The following is a 24916-nucleotide window of genomic DNA, read 5'->3' on the forward strand; positions in this document are numbered from 1 at the left end:
AATTTATTGTGTAGTTATTTTTAAAAACTTTGGCAATAATTGTTAGATATACGAATTCTTTACAACTACCAATAATACAAATTCGGTCGATGGCTATGTCTAATGTGCTGAGAATTGAGATCTCTGGATCTAATATTAGGGTACTTGCCTCTTTTTTAAATGTAGTTAAACTTAATTATTTGAAGTGTTTATTGTGCTTTATTTTATTTGGTCAATTTCGTAAAAAAACTGGCAATTTTGAATTTTTACATCTACACATAAAACGAACCATATTCCAATCCACTTCAGCTTATAATTTCAATGTTCGCAAGCAAGTGGAACGGGAAAGACTGCAGTCCTGAGTGTTATCAACAGTATTCCCAAGTGGAACGCAGACTATACCTACCGTGGATAACAGCGTCACTTAACCGCAAACATCAATCACAAACCAATGCCATTTGACAAATCACGTCACAGTTTGTGATTGGTATTTGCGGTGAAGCTATACAATTTACAATATTGCTTTATGGTAATATTACAATTAAGGGATTATTTTCAGAAATAAAATGTGATTAAATTTTCTAGGTATTTATACCCTAGCCTTTATGCAAAAAAATCTTGTTTTAGTACTGCAGGCAAGTACTCTAGTGTAGAACTTTATTGCTGTGCTGTGACTGCTGGTCACGGTGTGTGAGACAACTTCCATTTCAAGCTCTTTCGTTAAATTTCTGATAAAATGTATGTATAAATGTTAACATTCCGTAGTATTTGGTGATAATCCACCCATAAAAACGATCCTTTTTAAAAAAGACTAGCATCTAGAGCTGTATGTAATAAAAAATCTGATACTCTATGAAACATCAAACATAGAAATGTTTGTTACAGTCTGTGTCTCAATTATTTTTTTATTTACTATTTTTGAAGTACAGGGAAATTAACAAAAAGCTCAATGATTTGTCCAGATTTTTTAGAATTTCAGGTTTGATTATTGTTAGTATTTATTCAACAAAGGAATTTAAAACTGTGTATTGTATATTGCATAATGTGGTCATTATAATACGTTCGGTCCATTTCGTTTATAACCTAAAAGTTGTACATTATAAGCCTTTCTGTAATAATTTAGTGAAATGTCTCGACGCTCTTCTTAGTGGACCAAAAATTTTCATAAATATTTTGTGGCAAAATTCATTATCCAACAATCCTTGATTTAGTTAAACTGCTTCACTTAAAAATAATGAACTTCATGGTTTGAATGGGGCTCTTATAGACAAGTGCGATTTTCTATCAATAAATTTGTAATAGCAACCCACAGTCGCTAAGTTGTTAGTGTAGGTATTTTCCTTAAATAATTTATTGAGAGTGACCTGAAAAATATCTCTTGCCAAATAACATGAGTTCATTATATATACATTTTTACATAATAAACATTTGTTTTTATTTTCTTTTCAATTAGGATGTCCTGAAAAAGATGCGTGTACTTGATGACAAAATCGTATACACTTTAAACACATCTTTACCAACAGAATCATTCAAAAGTAAAGTAGATGCAACATCAGTTTGCCAAGACTTATTCCGGCAGATACAAGAAGGGCACAGTGAGAGGGAAAATGTCATAAAAAACTGCATAGTTTCCACTGCAGAAACTGTAAAGAAATTAAAAGCAGCGAAGGAGAGTACACCTGATGATATTGATGTGGTTAGGAATCTTAAAACTGAACAAAAAAAGGTAAATAATCATTTTAATAATTTAAAACTCTCCTTGAAAATTAATAACTCCATGGTTAATGAGGTCATGAGTTCAACCCTGCGAGTTTGACTATTGTTGTATGCATTCACACCTTTTCTAACTATAATACAGCCCTCCAGTGCCTGCCATGAGATATTGTGATTGTGAAGTTAGCAACAAATGACTGTGCAATGAATCAATAACCATACAAACGGTGAGCGTGGAGAGTGTTCGCATCTGCACAAATGTGCATTGTGCATACTCATTCCACAGCAAACTTCACATACGTAAAGATTTGTGATGAGCAATGTACTTGATGAGGTGTATAAGGCACTAGTCATTTGACAGATAATAATAATTAAAATTAATTTGTTCATAAATTAATTAAAATAAATATGTCAATTAGATAATATAGTTAATATATTTGGAATAATATTTTATAAAGAAAAAATAAATAAGTTATGAAATAACTTATGTTTTCTATCTTCATTTCTAATTTATTTGTTTATTAACAGTACACATCTCGTAGGGCTGTAGTATAGTAAGAGGGGAACTCAGCAGGTATCCCAGTTCACCTTAACTGTGTCAACCTAGCTTAACTCTTCAAAGATGTCAAAATAAATTTTACATTTCTTTTCAGTTACGCCTCTTACAAACTGAACTCAGTGTTGAAGAAGTAATCAAAGAGAAGACAACAAAATTGTTTGTTGAAAAATGTAGGACATTTTATAAACCAAATAATTTATGAAGACTGATAAGCATGCATTTATGTGGTAGGCTGTATATAAATATATATAAATAGTTAGCACATTTCTTTTTTATTAGAAGTACACATCATTCTAAAAAATTATTTACTATGTCCCTAAATTTCAAATACTATAAACATAACAAGCAAAACATGTTCTATAATATAGTGTAAATAAACAATGATCATAATTCATTTAGAAAATGATATCAGTTTGATTGTTTCACTGTACCTTACTATACATTTTTTTATTAAAAATTTAATCCAGGGTTTATGGTAGATATCCTCACAATTGCTTTTATGTAATAAAATAGTAATACAATCAAATTTACATCTTGTGTAGTTATATGGAATTTCTTATCATGACAGCAATATTATCAAGATTTCCAATAAATAAAAGGACTTGAAATCAAAAGATAATCCCACTGTTAAGGTCATGCTTACAATAAAATTGCCAGTTATCATGTGTGTATGAAAATTAATATAAGAACTTAAGAGGAAATAAAATTTATTTTAAATAGTTATACTTAGAATATCAATCAAGTTTTTGTACATTTGTTATTAAAGCAATCTACTTAAGCAGAGTATTAATGGGTCATTTTTTATAAAGTGTTTAGCTATTGTCTGTCTCATGTTTCTTCTTATAGTCCTCTTCATATTGTTTATGCCAATCTAAGTTCATTTGGTGGACAGATTCTCCTCGCTTAGCTGCGGCTCTGCCAGATAACACAGCTCCTAAGCTGGCAAGGCAGGTGAGGAATATCAAAATGTTTGATATCTTAATCCTTGCTTCACTCCTAGACCTGTCTATCAAGCTTAGCCTGAAACAATTTTTACATTTACATAGAGGGTAAGTTATGAGAAAGCTAGACCAGTAAATTAATAATTTTTCACCCTACTCCTAACAAGTTAGCCCTCTTCCATCTTAAATTACATTATAACTTACCAATAAATGTTGAGGGTTAACTTGTAATTTGTCAATAATAATAAAAAGAGTGGTATGGATCTTGTAAGCAACACTGATCCCAAAACAACTTTTAAAAAATTTGTTTGTGTCTATGTGTTATGTCAGACAAGTATAATTAATTATAATTATAAAATATTAGGATGAGTAAGAGAGTTGAATACAAAGAAAAACAATTTTCAATATTTTTAATAATTTTTGGAACTACTGGATCAATTTTAACGCAGTTTTCATTGACATTAAATTTAGCTGGGTTATTTGAACAGTAGTTCAATTTATAGAGAACAAAATCTAAAAGATTGAGCCATCTTATTTACTAAAGAATAGATAAGACAACGAAACTATAGCAGCAGTTATCATGAGGCTTGTATTTTAATTAGTTGCATAATAAGTACGTACGATACATATTGAGGTATTTCAGCTTTGCTCTTATATTTCTTGGTCCATACTAAAATGAACTTCTGAAATTCCGAAGGTTTGTAATTTGGAGTCACTGAAGCACGGCTGGTGGGCTCGTTAGCTCCTGGAGCCGGAGTGCAGAATTTCCGCCGCAATGTACATAGTGAAGATCGAAATATAATTTTATCCATTGCAATACAACGATAAAAAACGATACCAAAGTGAGGATCTTCAAACAACCTTGGATTGTTTACATATGCATATTTATAGGTCTGTGAGGTGATAAAAAATTCCTACAAAAGTGGCGCTGAGTGCAAAAGACGTCAAATAAAACAAAAAATGAATCACGTCAATGAAAATGAAGCCGGGAACCCGTGCCCCGTGCAAAAATTAAAAATATCAAATCAAACATGTCAATTGTCAACTGTCATCAGTTTTGTTTCTAGTTCTGTGGCTTTACGGTTATGAGTTCTACCCTTTTTGAGCCTGTAGGTAGTTTTAATATAGTCACTGTTACTCGCTAAAAACAGTCGTTACCTGCAACAACTATAACGCACTACTATATAGAGAAATGTTATGAATTCGAAATTAATATTAATAAATTGAAGTTCATAACGAAGTGCTGAAGTGTTTTTTTTTAACCGACTTCAAAAAGGAGGAGGTTCTCAATTCGGTCGGTATTTTTTTTTTTTTTTTTTATGTATGTACACCGATTACTCAAAGACGCCTGGACCGATTTCAAAAATTCTTTTTTTGTTTGAAACGGTATAGTCCCCATTTGGTCCCATTGCCATCATGTCAAGATCTGATGATGGAATCTTGGAGAAATTGAGGGGAACTTTCGAAAATTATATGGGTGTCTAGTGTGTTGATAAACTTTTCCATTTAGTACTTTAAAGCACTAAAATTTCATGAAAGTTTAAAATCGATCTGATGATGGAGCCATAAAACAGACGAGGGAACTCCTCGGCGATTTACAGCAGTTACCTTGTGTTTGGGCTTGATTAATTTGTATTAATGAGAACTTTCCACATAGATAGGTTGTGACTCTCATTTAGGGGTTTGGTGATGAAGACCAAGGACAATTAAGGGAACTCCTTAACAGTTTACAGTAACTACCTTGTGTTTGGCCTTAATTAATTCGTATTGCTGAGAACTTTCTACCTAGATGAGTTGTGTCTGTTATTAGGGGTCTGATGATGAAGACCAAGGTCAATTAAGGGAACCCCTTAACGGTTTACGGTAGCTACCTTGTGCTTGGGCTTGATTAATTTGTATTGCTGAGAATTTTGTACCAAGATGGATTGTGACTGTCATTAGGGGTCTGATGTGTTCGTTTGAGATGAAATTTTACACTAAAAATGGAAAAATAATAAAAATTTTAACAAAAAAAATACAACTGACTTCAAAACCTAAAACGTATCCACTAAACTAAAAAGCGAAAAATAACATCATAATATGTTCTACCTGCTGATCAGTATGAAGGCGGTGCTTAGCCGGTGTTGTCTTTATTTAAGCCATTTCTGACAGGACCACAAGAAACAACACTGTCTGCAAAATCTATAAGATCACATGGCTTGAATTAATACATCACCGGCTTAGCACCGCCTTCATACTGATCAGCAGGTAGAACATATTATGATGTTATTTTTCGCTTTTTAGTTTAGTGGATACGTTTTAGGTTTTGAAGTCGGTTGTATTTTTTTTGTTAAAATTTTTATTATTTGTTCGTCATGTGCGGCTCACGCCTATCGACGTTTACGTTAAAACCTGTGCCGCATCTGTAGTGAGAGCTTTGTTGTCGCATTGTCGAAATTAGGGTTTCTCAAACTTTCGGCTCTATGAACCCCTGTTAAAATTTCCAAGTGACAGCGAACCCCTTACTAACTAATGAAACCCCCAAAGTAAAAATAAATATGATTGATGAAGAAAATGAAGTTTTTATTTGAATTAAAGGTAGCACATAATTACCAGAAGGAAAGTCTTTGTAATATGAATGTAATGGGTGTGCTTGTTTCTTGTCGCAAATGGATTCAATGTTAGGAGTAATTTTAGGCAATTTTAAGCTTAATTCTGACTTAATCAGTTACGTAAATCTTGTCGCGAACCCCCTGCCATCGAATGGCGAACGCCTAGGGGTTTGCGTACCCCACTTTAAGAAACCTTGGGCTAAATAAATAACTGATAGTGATACGTTCCACTTATCAATATGTAAGTACGTCACAAAATAGATACTACGTATTCAATGTACTGTATGATTCCACTGTATTGTGTTTATACAAAGACCTTTACTTACTATGTCTTTGTGTTTATAGGAGTAATTAATATTTAATATTCTGTGGTTCATTCTGTGACGTCAAGCAAGTCAGTCAAGGTATTTATTTATCTGTGGTGGACTCTCAAGTGATATTGAAGGGAAGTTACTTTTAGAAAAATAAATTTGCCAAAAGGCTCTTGTGAATATTCGTAGAAATAGTGGCGAATTGGATTGGAATTCAAATTTTTGAGCTGAAAATAAATGGTGGATTGATTGATCATTCAATTGGTGATATTAACGCTTAGCACTGTAAGTTTAAACATTCGTTATTATTAGTAAAAACATGGTATTGAAGTCCGAGATGATGTCAATAATAATTTTATTTTAAACAGTTTTCTGTCTATTGTACCAGTTTCATAATTTGTTTATTCACAAAACTATAATAACAAGCGTTGTTAAGTTGTAGTTAAGGATCTTCTGCTTTGGCCTTTGAGTCTTTAGAGAGTACTCTGAATAAACCAAGGTTAGCACATTAAAAAGATTGTTTCCATTTTGCATGCTATAAAAGCTTTGGGTATTTATATTAAGACGTTAGATTTATTAAATAATACGATTTTACATTTTAGGGTTAAGAAAACACCATGGATATGATTTTGTTTCTATGAATATTGTTAAGAATGTCATGTGTGTGAGTTTAGAATGGATTAATCATTAGGTATTAAAAATATACTGAGATATTATCATGATAATGGTAAATAATCAGCTACTTAGCCTGCTAATTCTCTATTGGACAGCTAAATAATCAACTTAACATTTAAATGAACCCAAATTTGTTATAGCATTTTATTTTTAATTTTTGATAATATACTGCAAACATTTGCACATTAATTTAGTTATATTATGTAATTTTTACAAACACCAAAAAAAAAATATATAAGTATAAGTCAGAAATCCTTGCCTCTATGGGCATGATACTCTCCTGTGAAATAGATAATAGCTAAAATTTTTATAAGGTTATAGGAGAGGTGATGTAAAGCTTAGGCCCACCACACTGCTCAGAGTCAGTGGCGTGCACTTCATAGATGCATTAATGCAATGCGTACCCTGAGAGTTAATTATGAACATGTATTGGAGGGGAAATTTTCCATTTTGTACAATTTGTATGTATAGTGCATACCCTAGTTATAAACCTTATGCACACCACTGCTCATACTCACCATGCTGCTATAATTTTTTTTGGCTTGCTATAGGGTGATAATGTGTAATTCTTTAGTGGCTACTATCAGATATTTATGATAATAATGACCAGCCACCCAATTCATTAACTTTGACAAAATTATTATGTTGGCTTCTACTACAGCCCTACTTGATGTGTACTGTTTTTTATTTTTATTTTTTTTTTAACAAATTATAAATAAGGGTATAAATCACTAGTCATTTCACACCTATTAATAATTTTATTTAACTTGTTCTTAAATTAATGAAAATTAATTTGATTAATAAGCTTAGAATGATTAGATACAGATAATGTATATTGAATAATAATTTATGAAAAAAAAAAACATTTTTTACAAAAAATAATACAATATATGAAAAAACAATACATAAATGAAAATAAATATGTTATGAAATATGAATTGACATGTATTTTTTACATTAATTTCTAAATTGTTTGTTGGTAAACTGTACTAATGTATGTATACCTAAACTAACATTATAAAGAGGTTAAGTTTGTGAGGTAGGTTGTAGGGGAATCTACAGAATCAATTTAGAAAATTCTTGATGAATAGAATAGTTAGCAGAATTTGTATATTTGTCATCATGTATTCCTTACATTCATTTAGGCATCTCCAATTATGATGTTTTCATTAGCTTTATTTCTTGGCTAGATTTGGTTATAGTCTGCAAAACAGCTGCAGATAGTTAAGTTAGGTATCTCCTCTCTGACAGTCTTGACATTAAAATCTCTTTGGAGGTTGTTAATTTATGCTTAAATAAAATTGTGTTTAAATAGATTTTTTTTTATTTTACTCAATAGATGTCAGGGGGTCATAAGCACCGTTACAAGAATGTGGGTCTCAGCGCAGACGAACTGCGGCGACGGCGTGAGGAGGAGGGTGTACAACTGAGGAAACAGAAAAGGGAACAGCAACTGTTCAAGAGGAGAAACGTTAACTTGCCAGCCCCCGATGCTCCTGATATATCTGTTCCGGTGAGACAAATATCTTAGCATTCCATAGATTCACTGTGCGGGTGCCTGGTCCATTGTGTGGTAGAGAGAAAAACTCCAAGCAGAGTCCTGGACTTGTAACCAAAGGACGTAGGGTTAAGAATTCCTTGACAATTGATTAATACTCCCCTCATCCACTCATGTTGTTCCCTGCCTAGCCAAATTTGGTAAGATCCTATTAGAGCAGCTTTGGATACCCTTTCAAATATAGATCTTGTTGCAGTTCTATACTGGCAAAGACATACTGCCAACCGATTTACGTTCCAGTACAATGTAGTGTAGAAACCAAAGGGGTGTGGATTTTCATTCTACTAACAAGTTAGCCCGCTTCCATTTTAGATTGCATCATCACTTACCATCAGGTGAGATTGTAGTCAAAGGCTAACTTGTAAATTCTTAAAAAAAACATCTTACTGGACCTTTGCATCAGTACGCCAAGATGTGCGCAAGAGGGCCAAGAGATAATGACATTATTTTGCTATCTTTTTCATCATATAGATATCAAACAGTAGCATAAAACTGCATAAATCAACTCTCTCTTTCATTCAATAGTTAGGAAAAAGAATGAAGACAACATTAATTTATTATCTTGTAGCACATCTTAGCCCTACAGTCCTGAAACTATGCCTTTAATAAAAATGCATATGGATCTAATTTAAATGATCAATCTAATCTATAAATAGAGCAAAATTATGACCCATCATCATTTAGACATTGCAGGCATGAAGCATTAGTACTCCACTGAATATATGTAGAGATCTATAAAGATTTTAGACCATACAAAATAATGTCTTTTGTTGAAGATGAGAATAATTGTTGGACAAAGTACTAAAAATAGTATGTTTCCAGGAAGACGCCACTGTTTCGTCATCAGACGATATCACGTCGACAATGATTTCTGCGCTGTATGGAGACAACCCACAGGAGCAAGTGTTAGCCACGCAGAAGTTCAGAAAGCTTCTCAGTCGAGAACCCAATCCCCCTATTGATGAAGTGATACGGACTGGAATAGTTCCTAAATTTGTCGAATTTCTAACAAATAGTTCTAATCCTACTTTACAGGTATGTCCAATATTCAGTTATTAAGGCAAATTAAACTCTCCAAATAAAAATTATTATGTGTTTTCTGCTTATAATAAGCTCAATTAACCATACTAAAAAAGCTTTATACCACACATCTCAAGTAAAATTTCTTTAAAAAACAAAGTAATACATGAAAGAGAAACTTAAAAATGAGTAGCGGTTAATAGCGCCATCTCTCGCGTACAACTTGTTTTACTTCACAAGCACTACTTACAAGGTAAAAGAAAAAATTAATCTACATGTAGGAACTTGTTCCTTCACAATTATGCTATCAAAAGACTAAACGGATTCAGTGCTGGGCTTACTTGTGTTGTATTGTAGTTTATCAGTGTTATTACAGATGGCGCTTTTAAAACTTCACGGTATGTTATTTCGATTACACTTTTCGTAACGCATTCACCAGCTTACTCCTAAGTCAATCATGCGTAAAGAAGTTTTACTTAAAAAGAGAGATACTTCTTGATCTTTGACAGGTTGACACGGTTTTTGTTTTATTTTACTGTAGAGTTGTGATAGCCCAGTGGATATGACCTTTGCCTCCGATTCCCGAGGGTTTGAATCCGGTCAGGGGCATGCACCTCCAACTGTTTCAGTTGTGTGCATTTTAAGAAATTAAATATCACGTGTCTCAAAACGGTGAAGGAAAAACATCGTGAGGAAACCTGCATACCAGAGAATTTTCATAATTCTCTGTGTATGTGATGTCTGCCAATCCGCATTGGGCCAGCGTGGTGGACTATTGGCGTAACATTCTGAGAGGAGACTTGAGCTCAGCATTGAGCCGAATATGGGTTGATAATGATGAAGATGTAAGCTTTGACAGTGTATGACGAACGGTTGCAGTTCGAAGCGGCGTGGGCACTAACGAACATAGCGTCGGGCTCGTCGGAGCAGACGCGCGTGGTGCTGGAGTGCGGCGCCGTGCCCGTGCTGGTGACGCTGGCGGGCGCGGGCGCGGGCGCGGGCGACGACGTGCGCGAGCAGGCCGTGTGGGCGCTCGGCAACGTGGCCGGCGACTCGCCGCGCTGCCGCGACGCAGTGCTGGCTGCCGGCTTGTTGCCGCCGCTGCTCGAGTGAGTACTGTGTGCGCGGTGCTGGAGTGGATTTGTACTTGAAGATTTGTATTTTCTATATCCAGACCAAATTTCAGCCAAATCGGTACAGTATTTGCATCATAAAAGAGTAACAAACATTCACAAACACTTTCGACTTTAATCTAATACTAGCGGACGCACGCGACTTCGTCCACATGAAACCACACCCCTACCTTACCCTACTCCCACCTTACACTTTCCCTACTATACCCCTACTCAACCCTACCCCACTCGTACTCTACCTCTTACCTACTCCTAACCTACCCCTACCCTACCCTTACCCTAGACCTATCCTATCCATATCCCAAATATTAGGACCACCAATTTTCTTGACCAAAATCCTTGACATTGATTTAAACAGTATAACTTAAACGTCTTTCTTTTATATATAGATTAGTAAAATACATGTTCTCTTTGTTTCAGTATTTTAAATAAGTATTCAAGATTATCCATGACGAAAAATGCAGTATGGACTCTCTCAAACCTCTGTAGAGGAAAAAATCCTCCCACAAACTTTGAGGCTGTTGCACCTGGTATGTTAATCATATATTTTAAACATTTATGTCATGACATTCATTTATTACATTTATTTCATTTAAATCAATATTTCAATCTTAAAGCTTTAACACATGCTCGAATTTGGCTTGGCTGACCAATTTGGTTCACCAAATCTGTTCTTGCTACAGAAAACCACCCCAGGCATTCGCTTCATGTTGTTGTACACAAAAACTATGATGGTAGCGTATGCAGAAAGACAAGCAGCAATGTTACAATCGAAAAAAAACGACGAATTAAAGTTAATAAGAATGATATATGAAGATCATTTGAAAATATAAAAGCGAATTAACCCTGAAACGAAATAAAATTTATTATTTCTTTCGCGCACCCACTTCTTAGCGATCTTTAGCGATCCGAACTCGCAATTGTAGTTTGTTCAGTCCAACAGTCTAAATGTCTGGATTCATTACGGAGCAAACAATATCTGGTGTAAAACTAATTAACCCAGGATTAATAGGAAATAATCATTATATACATTTTTTTTTTTTTTATTCTTTACAAGTTAGCCCTTGACTACAATCTCACCTGATGGTAAGTGATGATGCGTCAGTCTAAGATGGAAACGGGCTAACTTGTTAGGGGGAGGATGAAAATCCACACCCCTTTCGGTTTCTACACGGCATCGTACCGGAACGCTAAATCGCTTGTACATCATCATTGAACATCAGGTGAGATTGTACTCAAGGGCTAGCTTGTAAAAAATAAATAAAAAAAAAAAACTGAATCCAAATGTGTGTTTTTATTCTTGTACTACTATTGTACTTGTTTTATATACTATTGCATGTACTATTTGGTTTGGGGTGAGTAACGAAGTGGTTCTCGGTCAGGTATTCCGGTTCTGGCGCGGCTGCTGCACCACATGGACGCGGACGTGCTGAGCGACGCGTGCTGGGCGCTGTCCTACCTGTCGGACGGGCCAAACGAGAAGATCCAGGCCGTCATCGACGCCGGCGTGTGCAGGCGTCTAGTGGAGCTGCTTATGTGAGTACTAGCGGACGTGCTGAGCGACGCGTGCGGGGCGCTGTCCTACCTGTCGGACGGGCCAAACGAGAAGATCCAGGCCGTCATCGACGCCGGCGTGTGCAGGCGTCTAGTGGAGCTGCTCATGTGAGTACTAGCGGACGTGCTGAGCGACGTGCTAATATTGAGAGCGTATAATATAATACTCCTTCTAAATTGGTTCCTTCTGAAATTCAGCGTTTTTGTTATTGGAATTTTAAAAACAAATCCATTAATTACAACATCGTTCACAGGCACAACAAGTATACGGTGGTGTCGGCGGCGCTGCGCGCTGTGGGCAACATCGTGACGGGCAACGACGAGCAGACGCAGGCGGTGCTCAACTGCAACCCGCTGCCCAGCCTGCACGCGCTGCTGCGCTCCACCACCGAGGCTCTGCGCAAGGAGGCCTGCTGGACGCTGTCCAACATCACCGCGGGCAACGCCGTGCAGATACAGGTACCGTGTGCGACCAGCGCTCCACCGCAACCCGCTGCCCAGCCTGCACACGCTGCTGCGCTCCTCTACCGAGGCGCTGCGCAAGGAGGCCTGCTGGACGCTGTCCAACATCATCGCGGGCAACGCCGTGCAGATACAGGTACCGTGTGCGACCAGCGCTCCACCGCAACCCGCTGCCCAGCCTGCACGCGCTGCTGCGCTCCACCACCGAGGCGCTGCGCAAGGAGGCCTGCTGGACGCTGTCCAACATCACCGCGGGCAACGCCGTGCAGATACAGGTACCGTGTGCGACCAGCGCTCCACCGCAACCCGCTGCCCAACCTGCACGCGCTGCTGCGCTCCACCACCGAGGCGCTGCGCAAGGAGGCCTGCTGGACGCTGTCCAACATCACCGCGGGCAACGCCGTGCAGATACAGGTACCGTGTGCGACCAGCGCTCCACCGCAACCCGCTGCCCAGCCTGCACGCGCTGCTGCGCTCCACCACCGAGGCGCTGCGCAAGGAGGCCTGCTGGACGCTGTCCAACATCACCGCGGGCAACGCCGTGCAGATACAGGTGCCGTGTGCGACCAGCGCTCCACCGCAACCCGCTGCCCAGCCTGCACGCGCTGCTGCGCTCCACCACCGAGGCGCTGCGCAAGGAGGCCTGCTGGACGCTGTCCAACATCACCGCGGGCAACGCCGTGCAGATACAGGTACCGTGTGCGACCAGCGCTCCACCGCAACCCGCTGCCCAGCCTGCACGCGCTGCTGCGCTCCACCACCGAGGCGCTGCGCAAGGAGGCCTGCTGGACGCTGTCCAACATCACCGCGGGCAACGCCGTGCAGATACAGGTACCGTGTGCGACCAGCGCTCCACCGCAACCCGCTGCCCAGCCTGCACGCGCTGCTGCGCTCCACCACCGAGGCGCTGCGCAAGGAGGCCTGCTGGACGCTGTCCAACATCACCGCGGGCAACGCCGTGCAGATACAGGTACCGTGTGCGACCAGCGCTCCACCGCAACCCTTTGATACTCCTCCTTGTACTAACGCTGCTAATTTCAGTAGTATATTATTCTCTAGTTTATATATTATTATAATTTATTTAAACTAAAATCCCCAATTTGTTATCTTTTGCAGGCAGTCATAGACGCGAACATATTCCCAACGCTTATAGACATTTTAAGAAATGCCGAATTCAAAACTAGAAAAGAGGCCGCCTGGGCGCTCACCAATGCGACGAGTGGAGGAACGCATCAACAAATTAAGTAATTGTTTTTTTTATAACAACCTTTTTCTATAACGAGTATACCTCTAAGTAGTGATAGAAATTTTACGAAGACTTTTACAGGCTTTTACGGCTCGCTAATTAAACATTCGCTAATCTTACGGCTGAAGACTAGGTTTTTAGAAAGTGCTTCTATATAATGAAAATAAAATATTATATATTATTGAGCTTTCTTTCTTTTCAATAAAATTTTTCAGTCTTTAAATCAGTCAGCCACAGAAAAGACTGTCAGCTAATTTGACTCAATCTTGTCAAACACCGATGTACTAGTACATTATTTAATTCATAAAATTCCTTGCAAATTTCTTGGATTTACAAACTAAAACTCGTGTGATACAAAGTCGGAGTATGCTCGACAAGTTTCGAACCCATATGGGGCCTTTAGTCATGAGCTCTTGCAAAACCACGATACAAAAGTGAGTTTTAGCCATGTTTTGTAATAAATTATATGAATAACATTCACGGTAGTTTAAATTCTAAAATACTTTAACAGTTTGTGAGATTTGATTTTTGCATTTTCAGTTATCTCGTCCAAGAAGGCTGTATACCGCCGCTGTGCGACCTGCTCACTCTGACCGACACGAAGACAGTGCAAGTGGCACTCAACGGGCTCGACAACATATTGAAAGCTGGACAACATGCGGACCAACGTGACAACCCATATGCCGTTGCACTTGAAGAGTGCTTTGGTGAGTTTTTTTATTATTTATTTTTTTGTTGTAGGTCGTCATTACTAATGTTTTTGTAGATATAAATAAATTTTCCATTGTCTAGTTAAAGAGAAGTTGAAGTATTGGGTTCAAAGTAATCGTGTTTATTCCGATGTTACAAGTGATCCTACCGACTGCGCCATGTAGATTTCTTTATACAAAATATAAAAAAAAATCTTGAGGAGTGTTTTGATGAGTTTTTTTTCTAGGTTGTCTTACAATATATGTTCCATCGTCTACATAAAGAGTAGTTGAAGTCAGTCTTGCTTTTAACGTAATCGTAATTTTTCCGATTCCGTGATCCTAAGGACTGCGCCACTTAGCATTCTTTTTTCAAAATTAAAAAACCTTTGTTCTGGGTGATCAGTTACTGTGCTTTGGAAGCGTCATTAGTAATGTTTGTGTAATCTTATAATAAAATCGTTGTGTACATATGGAGAAATTGAAGTAATTTCTAATATTACAAGTGATCCTACCGACTGCGCCAATTATGATAGCGGACTAAACGTCTTTGTTATTTATTTCACAAAGCAGACATAGACAACTTGTATTACTTATTTATGCAACAAGCCATGTATGTACTATTTGCAATATTATCAAATTATGTACGTTAAAGTTTAAAATTAGGTATGTTTAATGTATTGGTTTTATAGGGCTAAGACTTCAGACCAGATTATCTCATCTAATCCGATCTTTTAACTAATATCATGACGTCATAACTGTCACGCTACTCGACGCGAAATTTTATAATAATTATATTGCTGAATTCTTCCACAACTTGTTTCCAGGCGTAGACAAAATAGAGTTCCTCCAGTCGCACGAGAATCTCGACATCTACCAGAAATCGTTCGAGATAATAGAGAATTACTTCGGCTCGGAGAGCGAGGACGGACGCGTACTACCGGAGAACTCGACCGCCACGGAGTTCAACTTCGGGCCCAGCTCCGAGGCAACCGGGTACAACTTCTGAGCGAGCTCTGTGCGGTGAGTAGGCCTAACATACGACCAACGACATATCTCGTGAAGAAACTATTCTATGATTTAATACTAATCAAATAACGGATGCCCCTTAGCCCTTAATGTCTTGCCCTCTCGCAAAAACCGTTCTTAGCGGACGTCTACTAACTAGAAACTACCTCCCTGCCAATTTTAAACTTTGCACGTCAAGCGGTTTTCGACATTTTGTGGATTGACCTTTTATATATAGGTATATCAACTGGAAATATCGCAATCTCTTTCATTGCGTTGCGTGAAAAGAAAAAGACATAGGTATTGCCGACCAATAGACAGAATCGAAAATATTCTTTCGTACTATAGTAACGAAAGAATCTTTGGCTCATCTCAAAAATTATTGTACCGAGTTTACTACAAGGGGTTATACTGTAAAAATCATCGATCTCCTATTAAAAAGTGGATGCACAATCAGCGACCAAAAAATGTCCCCACTCAATGAGTGCCAAACACAACTTTTTGGCACTCAATTCAAGTAGTCGCATTTGCAAATTCAACCTTAAACTCAATACTTAAGGTTAAATTTGGGATTTTATTGTATATGGATTTATATTTAAAGACCTTTAGGTAAAATTTTCTTTACCAATAATAATTCTAAAACTGTCAAAGAAAAATTGGTCAGTGAAATTTTCTACATGATTGTCCGTCCTTTTATTATAAGAGGTCAATGGTAAAAAGAAAACCATTCAGAAAACTAGCTACGCGTATAATTCCAAAATATATCTATCACTATCACTATTACATATAACTTTTCATTATCATTAAAGGGGGCAGGAGTGTATGTCATCATATCAAAAACAGCGAACAGTCTAGCAAAAAATATGAAACTAAAGTCCAGTCGCTCAGAGATTGCGTTTCTGACAGGTCGTGGTCGAATGGGACAAACATATTCAATTACAATTGCCTCGTTTTTTGTCTCATCACTACAAAGACAAACATAACCTTGAAACAGCGCAGTTCAACAACCTCTTACGCCAGTTCAAAGTTACATCGGTCATTCGATCGTCCTGAATGACCTGAGAATCGAAATTTTGAGAAATTTAGGCTATTTACCACTCTACCGACAAAGACGTACCGCCAAGCGATTTAGCGTTCCGGTACGACGTCGTGTAGAAACCGGGGTATGGATGCCATCCTACTCCTAACAAGTTAGCCCGCTTCCATCTTAGATTGCATAATCACTTACCAGCTTACTTAATCAGGTGTGATTAAAACAAACTTGTAGAAAAAAACCGCAATCTCTGAGCGGCCGAACTTTACTAATATTAGTACAAAAGTACTCTATATTGGTGTAATATTGTTACAGATTCTGGTCTTGACAGTAGCAGAGTTTTTCACAAGGTGAACTCCAAACTCCAAGAGTAAATATATTTTGCACTTATCACGCAGTATGTAGTTTAGATGATTATATTTATTTATATATATCGCAAATTATACAAAAAAAAAAAAATAACAATAACTACGCTCGCCTTATTTCATTCGCTCGCTATTTTGTAGATGAAGGCGTTAAGTAGACCATTTTGGCTTGATCGGTATCTACGAACAACAATTAAGTACGTACATTTTATGAATTAATTTCGTAATGTCGGGTGATATCGGGTGTAAAAATACATAATTTTATGTATGTTATATTATAATAAATGATTTTTTAACTTCCTCACTATTGGAAGTTAAAAAGGGGAGCAAAATTGCATTGTTCAGTAGGCAATCGGACTATTAAAAATATAATAATTAAAAAAAAATTTAAAGTGTATAAATTCAGTAACTTCTGCATAAAATTATTGAATAATCATGTATACTCAGAGGCAGATTTATCCGTCCACCTTAAAACATTCGCTGCGGTACGAGGTCAATCGACCTCGTACACCTAGCTTTTTAAAGAGTTACGAGGTCGATGGACCTCGTACCACATTACAAAGTTTTAGTAAAACCTCGTACCGCACCAGAGGAAAGTACAGAAAAATCAGTGCCGCAGCGAACGTGTTAATATGCGAATATATTAAAGTGGGCGGATAATTGCCTCTGAGTATATATTATTATTTATTATACGCTAATTACGTGTGACGTCTGTTGTACTATGAAGTACATAGTACATAACGTGCTCCATAAAAGAAAGTGGTATACACTGAGCCTTATATCGATTATACACGTTAGTATAAGTGACGTCATTTAACTATTCAGATGACGTCATGCGATTGCATGTGACATTTTCATCGTCATCCAATAACAACCCATACTCGACTCACTGTTGAGCACGAATCTCCTCTCAGAATGAGACGGGTTAGGGTGATAGTCCACCGCCGGCCCAATGCGGATTGGATGTGGATTTAGAAACAATATTTTAAGAGACAGTTTTTAATTAAGTAAAAAGCTGTAAAAAACATATAATTATAATTTTTTATGGCTAAATTTTATACACTTGTTAAAAAGTTGTCCGATTCCCTATTTCTTAAGTGTTCTGCATGTCATGATATCTAAGTCTTCCTACGAAATGTATTAACGTCAGCTATTAGTGGATTAAAAAGATATTTTTTATTATTATTTTGTACTGTGAAGTGTGTTTTAATTTCATTTTAATGTACTAAATATGTTTATTTTTGTACGATTTTATATAATCCCGATTGTATGCGAAACACAAAACTGAGTTATTGACCGTGCGGTACAGGAGTGAGGAGGAATAATAAAATGGTGGTTCTCGTCAAGGTCTAGTGAAGTATAGTCGGATACAATCGTTATGACGTCTACGAAATGAGTTGCGGTCAAATATATTATATACTATAGATATGTTACGTCTACTAGCCTGCGACTTCGTTCGCGTGGAAATCAATGTAGTTTACATTGATTTCCACGCGAACCCCTATTTCATCACTTTAGGGGTTGAATTTAAAAAAAACATTTTGAATTACATTATATTTCGTATTTTTTTTATGATTTATGAACAAAGTTTTAAGGATTTTCCATACAAATTTCAACCCCTATTTCACACCCTTCTATTTTTTAGGGTCAAAAAGTACCCTAAGTTTTGCTCCAAGGTCAGCCGTGAAAAAGTAACAGACAGACAGAATTAAATTCGCATTTATAATATTAGTATGGATAGATATGTTTACGTGTCTACAAAATCACCGCAAAACTAATTTCCTATAGGTATATATAGTTTTTACAGTTCCTGAATACACAATTCGACATTGTATACAATGTTTAGGTATTATTTATTTAAATAACTTTCGTCTATTACTATGCGACTCAAAGAAATTAAAACGGTTAAAAGCTTTTGTTCGCCTCAGTTTTGACGCTCTAGTGACATATCTATCATATTATAAAATCTTTGGCTACAGTAGTCGTTACGTGCAGGTAAATAAAGTACATAAAGCCGCGTGACGCAACGGAGGTGAGAGGTACACGCGGAGTGATGCCATGCCGACTCCCCCCTGCGTAACCGGTGATACCTAAAGTCTTATATTGCGCGACATAACGCACGATGATGTAACGTCATAAAGATTTGCTTCCGACTATACCGTTAAATATTTCGGACCTTGGCTATCAATTGGTTTGATGTAAATAAATTGAATTTTATACATTTTTATCATAAATAAAAAATCATACAATACTACAGGTATTCAATTACGAAATTCAAAAATATCATGTTGACGTGAATTTTAAATTAATGTGACTTAAACAATAAATATAGTATTTTTTTTTATAGATACATTCAACAAGACAGTATTACACAACTCTTTTGCTGTTATATTACACTTGGAGCTACGGATTCATAGCTTTTTAAGAATTTTTTATTGTCTTTTTTTTAATTTTTTGTTGGTTGAATGTAAAGAACTATCCTTTATTGACATAGGTACACACTCTTTTAAGTATGCCTAGTTTCAAATTTAAAATTATGACGTCACCTGAATTACGTTTAAGTTATTATTGTTGTCTTTGCACAAAGTATTTTTATTTATTTTTTTATACTTCTTTTTATTAAATTGTTACAAATTTAATGTTTATAAACTACAAAATATAATATAAAAAAATATCCTTCCCGTTGTGAGGCATTTGTGTGCCCAATGCTAAAAACTAATATTGCTATCATAGCAATGCTATGTGATTAGATAAAGTAGAGTACAGGGTGATTCGGACTTTAGTGCGGACATTTTTTTTCGTGGTTCTGTATCATTAATAGAACATAAATCTACAAACAGTTCGATACATTTTATGTAATTTTTTTTTTCAATTTATGTCTCAGAAATAACAAAATAATGGACACATTCCCAAACAAACTGCGCAACTGCTGGCGGCACTTTGTAAGACGCCGACAAAGAAATACCGGCAGTAGTCATATCGCTTCGGCTTCGGCTGACGGGGGTGGCAGGGGTGAGGGGATCGAAAAATCCCTGAGGACGCCTGCCGAATTGCCGATGGGCGACCAGTGACAGACAATCTGCCGTCGCTTGCGCATTTAAGTCGAATCATCCTTTAATGCAAAAGTTTGCGTAATAATAATCATCATTTGTATTTCATTATTCCAATCGAAAGTTTATAATTTTTATTATTACTACGCATTATTGATGGTCCTAAGCCCAATAAAGTATGAAGGGAAAATCGATACTCAACTCAAAAGTGACGACCTTTAATTATTATAAAAAATAATAGGTACAAAAATAAACGTAGAAAGGTCAACGGCCCTCGGCGCGGGCGCTCGCTAACCTAGTACCTACCAGCTGATTTTGTAGTTGCCTATTACTGTGCTATTACTTAGTACAGCGATAGGGTGACCCTCAAATTCTGTTTAAATGTTTAAACTTTAGCTAACGATAACTTTGTTATTGTTGAGTTAAAAAAAAAAAGAAAAAATACGTGTTCATTAAATTTTGTTTATGTACAAAATATAAAAATATCCGTACTTGAAAAAATTTCTTCCTGTATATATTGTAGCATAATTTGGTAAACTCATGTCTTTATTAAAAAAACTCACTTACCCTCGTTTCTTAAAATACACTCTTAGTTTGTATAACTCGTGTTATACAGCCGTTTTATAATCTACCACTCTATAAATTGTCTATATATTACGTGAACTACTCTGACTAATTACTAATTACATGAGGTCTCGCCCAAATTCACTAACAAAATTGTCATACATTTTTTGAGAAAAAAGAGCTTAGATTTGGTGGCTTATACTAAACTAGAAGTTGTTGACCCTTTTTCTTTTTTTACACCATTCAATTATACAAAACGGAGCTCTTTAACCGACGAACACATTTACAATTGTAAATGTGTGTGACAGAGAGATTTTTTATAATCACATTAGATCATATTTTTTGACATAAAAGTAACGTCTAGAGAGGTCCTTGTGTAATTATTCCGAGGCGAACTATAACCACAAGTTTATTATACAGGGTGCTCGGGAGTACTTCCCATAACTTCAAGGTGATGACGAGAACACTTATAGGAGTCGAATTCCATAACTAATATATTTTTAACTTAAATCTATATTTTTTCTCGTTTTTATACAAAGTAATTCAAATAAATCCGATTATCCATGTAACACACGCTTTTATCATCCTAATTAAAATACGTTTCGTTGTATTGGCTACGTCATAATTATAAGGATGCGTATTTACCCCGAAAATATTAATTTTAGAACACATGTTATTTAAACATTTTTAATTAAATTTGGGTAAAAAATATAACCCCAGAGTTATGGGAAATACTCCCGAGCATCCTGTATATTTCTATGGAGTGTGTTGTTGGTTTAGTGATTGAGAGAAGGTGGCTAATGAGGTATGCAGGAGATGACACGTTTCTCCCCTCTTCTCCCTGCTCCGCGCGGTCGAGGACTCAGTTATTTGGGGTTCTTAATCATGAGCTTATATGTCACTATTCCGACGAGTATCTTCTTTTCGGTGTTCCTGTACGAAATTGTTGATCGGAGATTGACTTACTTGTCTTTATTTAAAACAAACATTCATGTTGTTATGTGATAAATCAATTTAATTTGTTTTAATAATCGAATTAAATATTGGTACCAACACATTTTGAGTTTTTGTTGCCTTTTGCGAACCCAGATCAGGGCGATTGTGTTATTTAGTATTAACATTAATTTTCGAAAACTACAAATATTTTTATTTATAGTCACATTAATTAAAAAAGTCTCTGTCGATCGTACTGACATAGATAAGCGTGAGTAGACAAATCACAAACTCGAGTCTTATTTCAATTACGCCTGAAATTAATAAAATTTTACTTACCGTGCCGGTGCCGCCAGGTTTAATATTATCACCATGACTTTAAAATAATGTAAAAAAATACGATTCAAAAAAAACGTTAATTTGTGAATCGAACATGTTAAAAAAAAAGAAAAATTACAGGCCCATAGAATTTCATTAAACCTCTGTATCAATAAAACAATCAAAATGATTACATTAAGGCCTCGTTTTGTGGTTGACATGTTCGGTTTCGGTGCACGGTCCTAGGTTCGAGTGCTATGTTAGGTCAAAAATATTGGGATTTTATTCCAAAAGTTTCTAAAAAAGCAGCTTAGAGTTGAAGAAATTTAAAAAATTAAATAAATTAACATCTGATAGCGACTGTTACAGAACCAAGCTTTGTAATTAAGCCTGATAAGCGCTAAAGATTTATTAGAGCTAAAGCGCCTTTTTAATGATAAAACTTCATGTCGAATCCAAGTATTTGGCAAATAATTTGTTAATTTGCTTGAAGCGATTGTCAAACACTACGTAATCTAGTTTGCCAAACACAGTGGCGTAGCTAGGTAACCAAGGGCCCTTGGCAAATAAATAATGGATCTCTTTTAGGTACTATTTAAACTGGTTAGGTTTTATTCATTAAAAATATAAAATATACAAATATTTTACATAGGAGTTAGAAGGTAAAACCTTCGAATTTCTCTCAAGAGAGTTGTTATGGTTATAGTCCGGTTACAACCTGACATTTATTTTGATAATGGGAGAATTTTCGAAAGTTTAGTCCGATTGAGATAGCTACGCCATTGGTCAAACATGTTTGGTTTGGTTTAATGGTTTCCAATGGTGAAAACAATGTGGTGAACATGATATTGGATTTCGAAATGAAAATAAACATTAGTAGGTAAGTACCTATTTTTTGATGTAACATTTTATTATTTCATATAGCTATTACAAAACGCTTAACAATATAAACAAAATCAAATATAATTAATGACTTATTATAACAAAAAAGAGGTGGTAACTTGTAACGATGATTTGTTATTTTTCGACTCAATTTCAACTCTCATAAAGGCCCTAATTAACGATCTATTTCAAACAAAATTAAGATATAAAATACGTGATGTCATAGTGATTTAGCACTAACAGCCAATTTTGTGTTAAATCACAATGACACCACGTATTTTATATCTAAACTTTGTTTGAATTAAATAGAACTTATTATATTTATCTTAAAATTAACGAGTTTTGTACTTTCTTTGAAATACACTCCATTTTCTAACCATCTTGCTTAATAATATCTTTTTTATCTAACTTGCTCGGAAATGTTACTTTTTCTTTCTCGGAAATGTCGTTCAGCCATATCAGCAAACAAAAATAGATTATAACAGGCGTGAAAAATTAACATTATAATATGAAAGTTATGTAATGAGGTTGGTCCTTAAAGTATTTATGTAATAGTTACTAATTTAAATGAATAGTCAGGTCAGTTTAAACATCCGAGGTTAAGGAATACAATTGACGAAAGTTGTAAGTATTTTTTAAATTAAAATTTAAAAGTGGATATGAATAACCAAATTTTTAACTTTTTTTCAGGTACCGGATCGATGAGGACTTTTAAATTTTAGTTATAATTATTAATTATGGTTTAAACGATTTTTGAAGTTTTCAGCTTTATGTTAATTAATGTAGCTTTACATAATTATATTTTATGTGTTAAAATTATTGGGCTACTATTAGTAAATATGTATGTCTATATTTTATACAAATATTAATATTATGGCACTTGGATAACAAAACATGAAATAATTGCTATTATAATTCGTAAATTCGACATAGATGCCTATTCGTAGACATCCAGGGTCATAGCTATCAGTATGCCCAGGAAGCGTCAACGAAATATGAAAGAAAGGTAATATTGACCAGTAATAAGAATTGCAAATATCGCTCTCTCTTTCATTACTATGCGACATGTTCGAATGTAAAGAGAAAGCGATATGTTCGAATCTATTTCCTCATGTCGTGGCGCCCATCCCAGGTATACAGGATAGGTGTATTTAAGATACGTAATCCAAATAGTGTAATCCACGACTTCCAAGGTACTTAAAGTAATAGTTAGCCTCTTTCTGGGGATCGACCGTAATACAGTAAAACTCGATTATCAAAAAACTCAGTAAGACGAGATACACGATTAGCTATTAGGAACGTAAACCGTGATTCGCGTCCATGGATGTGAAAACAGGCACTATATTTTATGAACACCAAAATATTCCTTGATGGGTGACTGGCAACACTTATTACATTATATTAATTTAATGCAGAAAGTAGGGTCACTACTCACTGCGCCACGCTGTTGTCTAAATTCAAAATTCATATAATTCGATTACCTACGTTTAGTTTACAAGCTTTTTCGAAACGTCAGGTTACTAATTTAAATGAATATTATTAAATATTATGATAATATTTGGTCGAGAACTTAAAATTAAAGTCAAAAGCGCCCTGGTTCGAGAAGAGCCCACAACAAATTCAGTCAGGGTTCTTTTTGTTTATCGCCATTTTATAAATTTATCTAGAACTAGCTGACGCCGCGCGGTTTCACCCGCGTGGTTCCCGTTTCCGTCGGAATATGGGGATAATATATAGCCTATAGCCTTCCTCGATAAATGGGCTATCTAACACTGAAATAATTTTTCAAATCGGACCAGTAGTTCTTGAGATTAGCGCGTTCAATCAAACAAACAAACAAACTCTTCAGCTTTATGATATTAGTATAGATTAAGTACTCAATTGTATAATCCAATTCAATACCAAGTTTTTTTATCCTCTAAATAAACCTTAACACTATAATAAAATCATCGAATCCCGTGTGTGTATAAAAATAGTTTTTTTCATATATTAAATTTCTTTGAATGCCTTATGATTACGACAATAATTTAGAGGTTAATCGAGTCTGCTGCACAGGCCCCAGTTATGACTAGCTACGTCCCTGGAGACATTATACTAGAGTTTCTTCGACATAGGCTGGAGGTGGTGACTTGACAACTATATTGTAAGAACAAGCGACATCTAATGTAGTAGGTATACGTCGTTGGGTGTTAGTGTTACTAGTCTGTAACGAGTTTCGACTTTGTTCCTATCTCTGTCTATAGTATGGAGCCGAATTCAAGACACACTGTCAAGTTATAAAAACATCGTTACGCCAACCACACTAATAAAATATGTGGCTGGCGTATCAGCA

The 24916-nt window shown here is 36.0% G+C and overlaps 3 protein-coding genes across 4 annotated transcripts; 2 read left to right on the forward strand and 1 right to left on the reverse strand.

Annotated features, from left to right (window-relative positions):
* Positions 1-808: 808 nt before the first annotated feature.
* LOC112048956 (protein MIX23) lies at positions 809-2513 on the forward strand. 2 transcript variants are annotated; one of them, XM_024086667.2, is made up of 3 exons: positions 809-958; positions 1433-1705; positions 2346-2513. In XM_024086667.2, the coding sequence occupies exons 1-3, from the start codon at positions 929-931 to the stop codon at positions 2451-2453; spliced, it is 411 nt and encodes a 136-aa protein (XP_023942435.1). In that variant the 5' UTR covers positions 809-928; the 3' UTR covers positions 2454-2513. The 2 variants fall into 2 exon arrangements, with proteins under 2 accessions (XP_023942435.1, XP_023942437.1); XM_024086669.2 differs by having other exon boundaries at positions 829-969.
* A 428-nt stretch (positions 2514-2941) lies between these two features.
* LOC112048958 (UPF0389 protein GA21628) lies at positions 2942-4207 on the reverse strand. The gene is made up of 2 exons (XM_024086670.2): positions 3814-4207; positions 2942-3271 (listed from the first exon to the last, which is right to left on the reverse strand). Exons 1-2 carry the CDS (start codon positions 4002-4004, stop codon positions 3064-3066), a joined length of 399 nt encoding a protein of 132 aa, XP_023942438.1. The 5' UTR covers positions 4005-4207; the 3' UTR covers positions 2942-3063.
* A 1971-nt stretch (positions 4208-6178) lies between these two features.
* On the forward strand, positions 6179-17851 carry LOC112048955 (importin subunit alpha-7). Its single transcript, XM_052884826.1, has 11 exons — positions 6179-6379; positions 8109-8282; positions 9150-9362; positions 10227-10456; positions 10901-11010; positions 11863-12016; positions 12289-12493; positions 13613-13740; positions 14283-14449; positions 15259-15454; positions 16788-17851. The coding sequence occupies exons 2-10, from the start codon at positions 8109-8111 to the stop codon at positions 15438-15440; spliced, it is 1563 nt and encodes a 520-aa protein (XP_052740786.1). The 5' UTR covers positions 6179-6379; the 3' UTR covers positions 15441-15454; positions 16788-17851.
* Positions 17852-24916: the final 7065 nt, after the last annotated feature.

The sequence above is a fragment of the Bicyclus anynana genome, chromosome 12, assembly GCF_947172395.1.
Source record: "Bicyclus anynana chromosome 12, ilBicAnyn1.1, whole genome shotgun sequence".
Taxonomy (NCBI): domain Eukaryota; kingdom Metazoa; phylum Arthropoda; class Insecta; order Lepidoptera; family Nymphalidae; genus Bicyclus; species Bicyclus anynana.

Coding starts and splice junctions, on each gene's coding strand:
- LOC112048956 (XM_024086667.2), top strand. CDS start 929: ATGATTTGTCCAGATTTTTTAGAATTTCAG. Junction 959..1,432: donor CAGATTTTTTAGAATTTCAG/GTTTGATTATTG, acceptor CTTTTCAATTAG/GATGTCCTGAAAAAGATGCG. Junction 1,706..2,345: donor TTAAAACTGAACAAAAAAAG/GTAAATAATCAT, acceptor ATTTCTTTTCAG/TTACGCCTCTTACAAACTGA.
- LOC112048958 (XM_024086670.2), bottom strand. CDS start 4,004: ATGGATAAAATTATATTTCGATCTTCACTATGTACATTGCGGCGGAAA. Junction 3,272..3,813: donor GAAATACCTCAATATGTATC/GTACGTACTTAT, acceptor AAATTGTTTCAG/GCTAAGCTTGATAGACAGGT.
- LOC112048955 (XM_052884826.1), top strand. CDS start 8,109: ATGTCAGGGGGTCATAAGCACCGTTACAAGAATGTGGGTCTCAGCGCA. Junction 11,011..11,862: donor CTTTGAGGCTGTTGCACCTG/GTATGTTAATCA, acceptor GTTCTCGGTCAG/GTATTCCGGTTCTGGCGCGG. Junction 13,741..14,282: donor GGAACGCATCAACAAATTAA/GTAATTGTTTTT, acceptor TTGCATTTTCAG/TTATCTCGTCCAAGAAGGCT.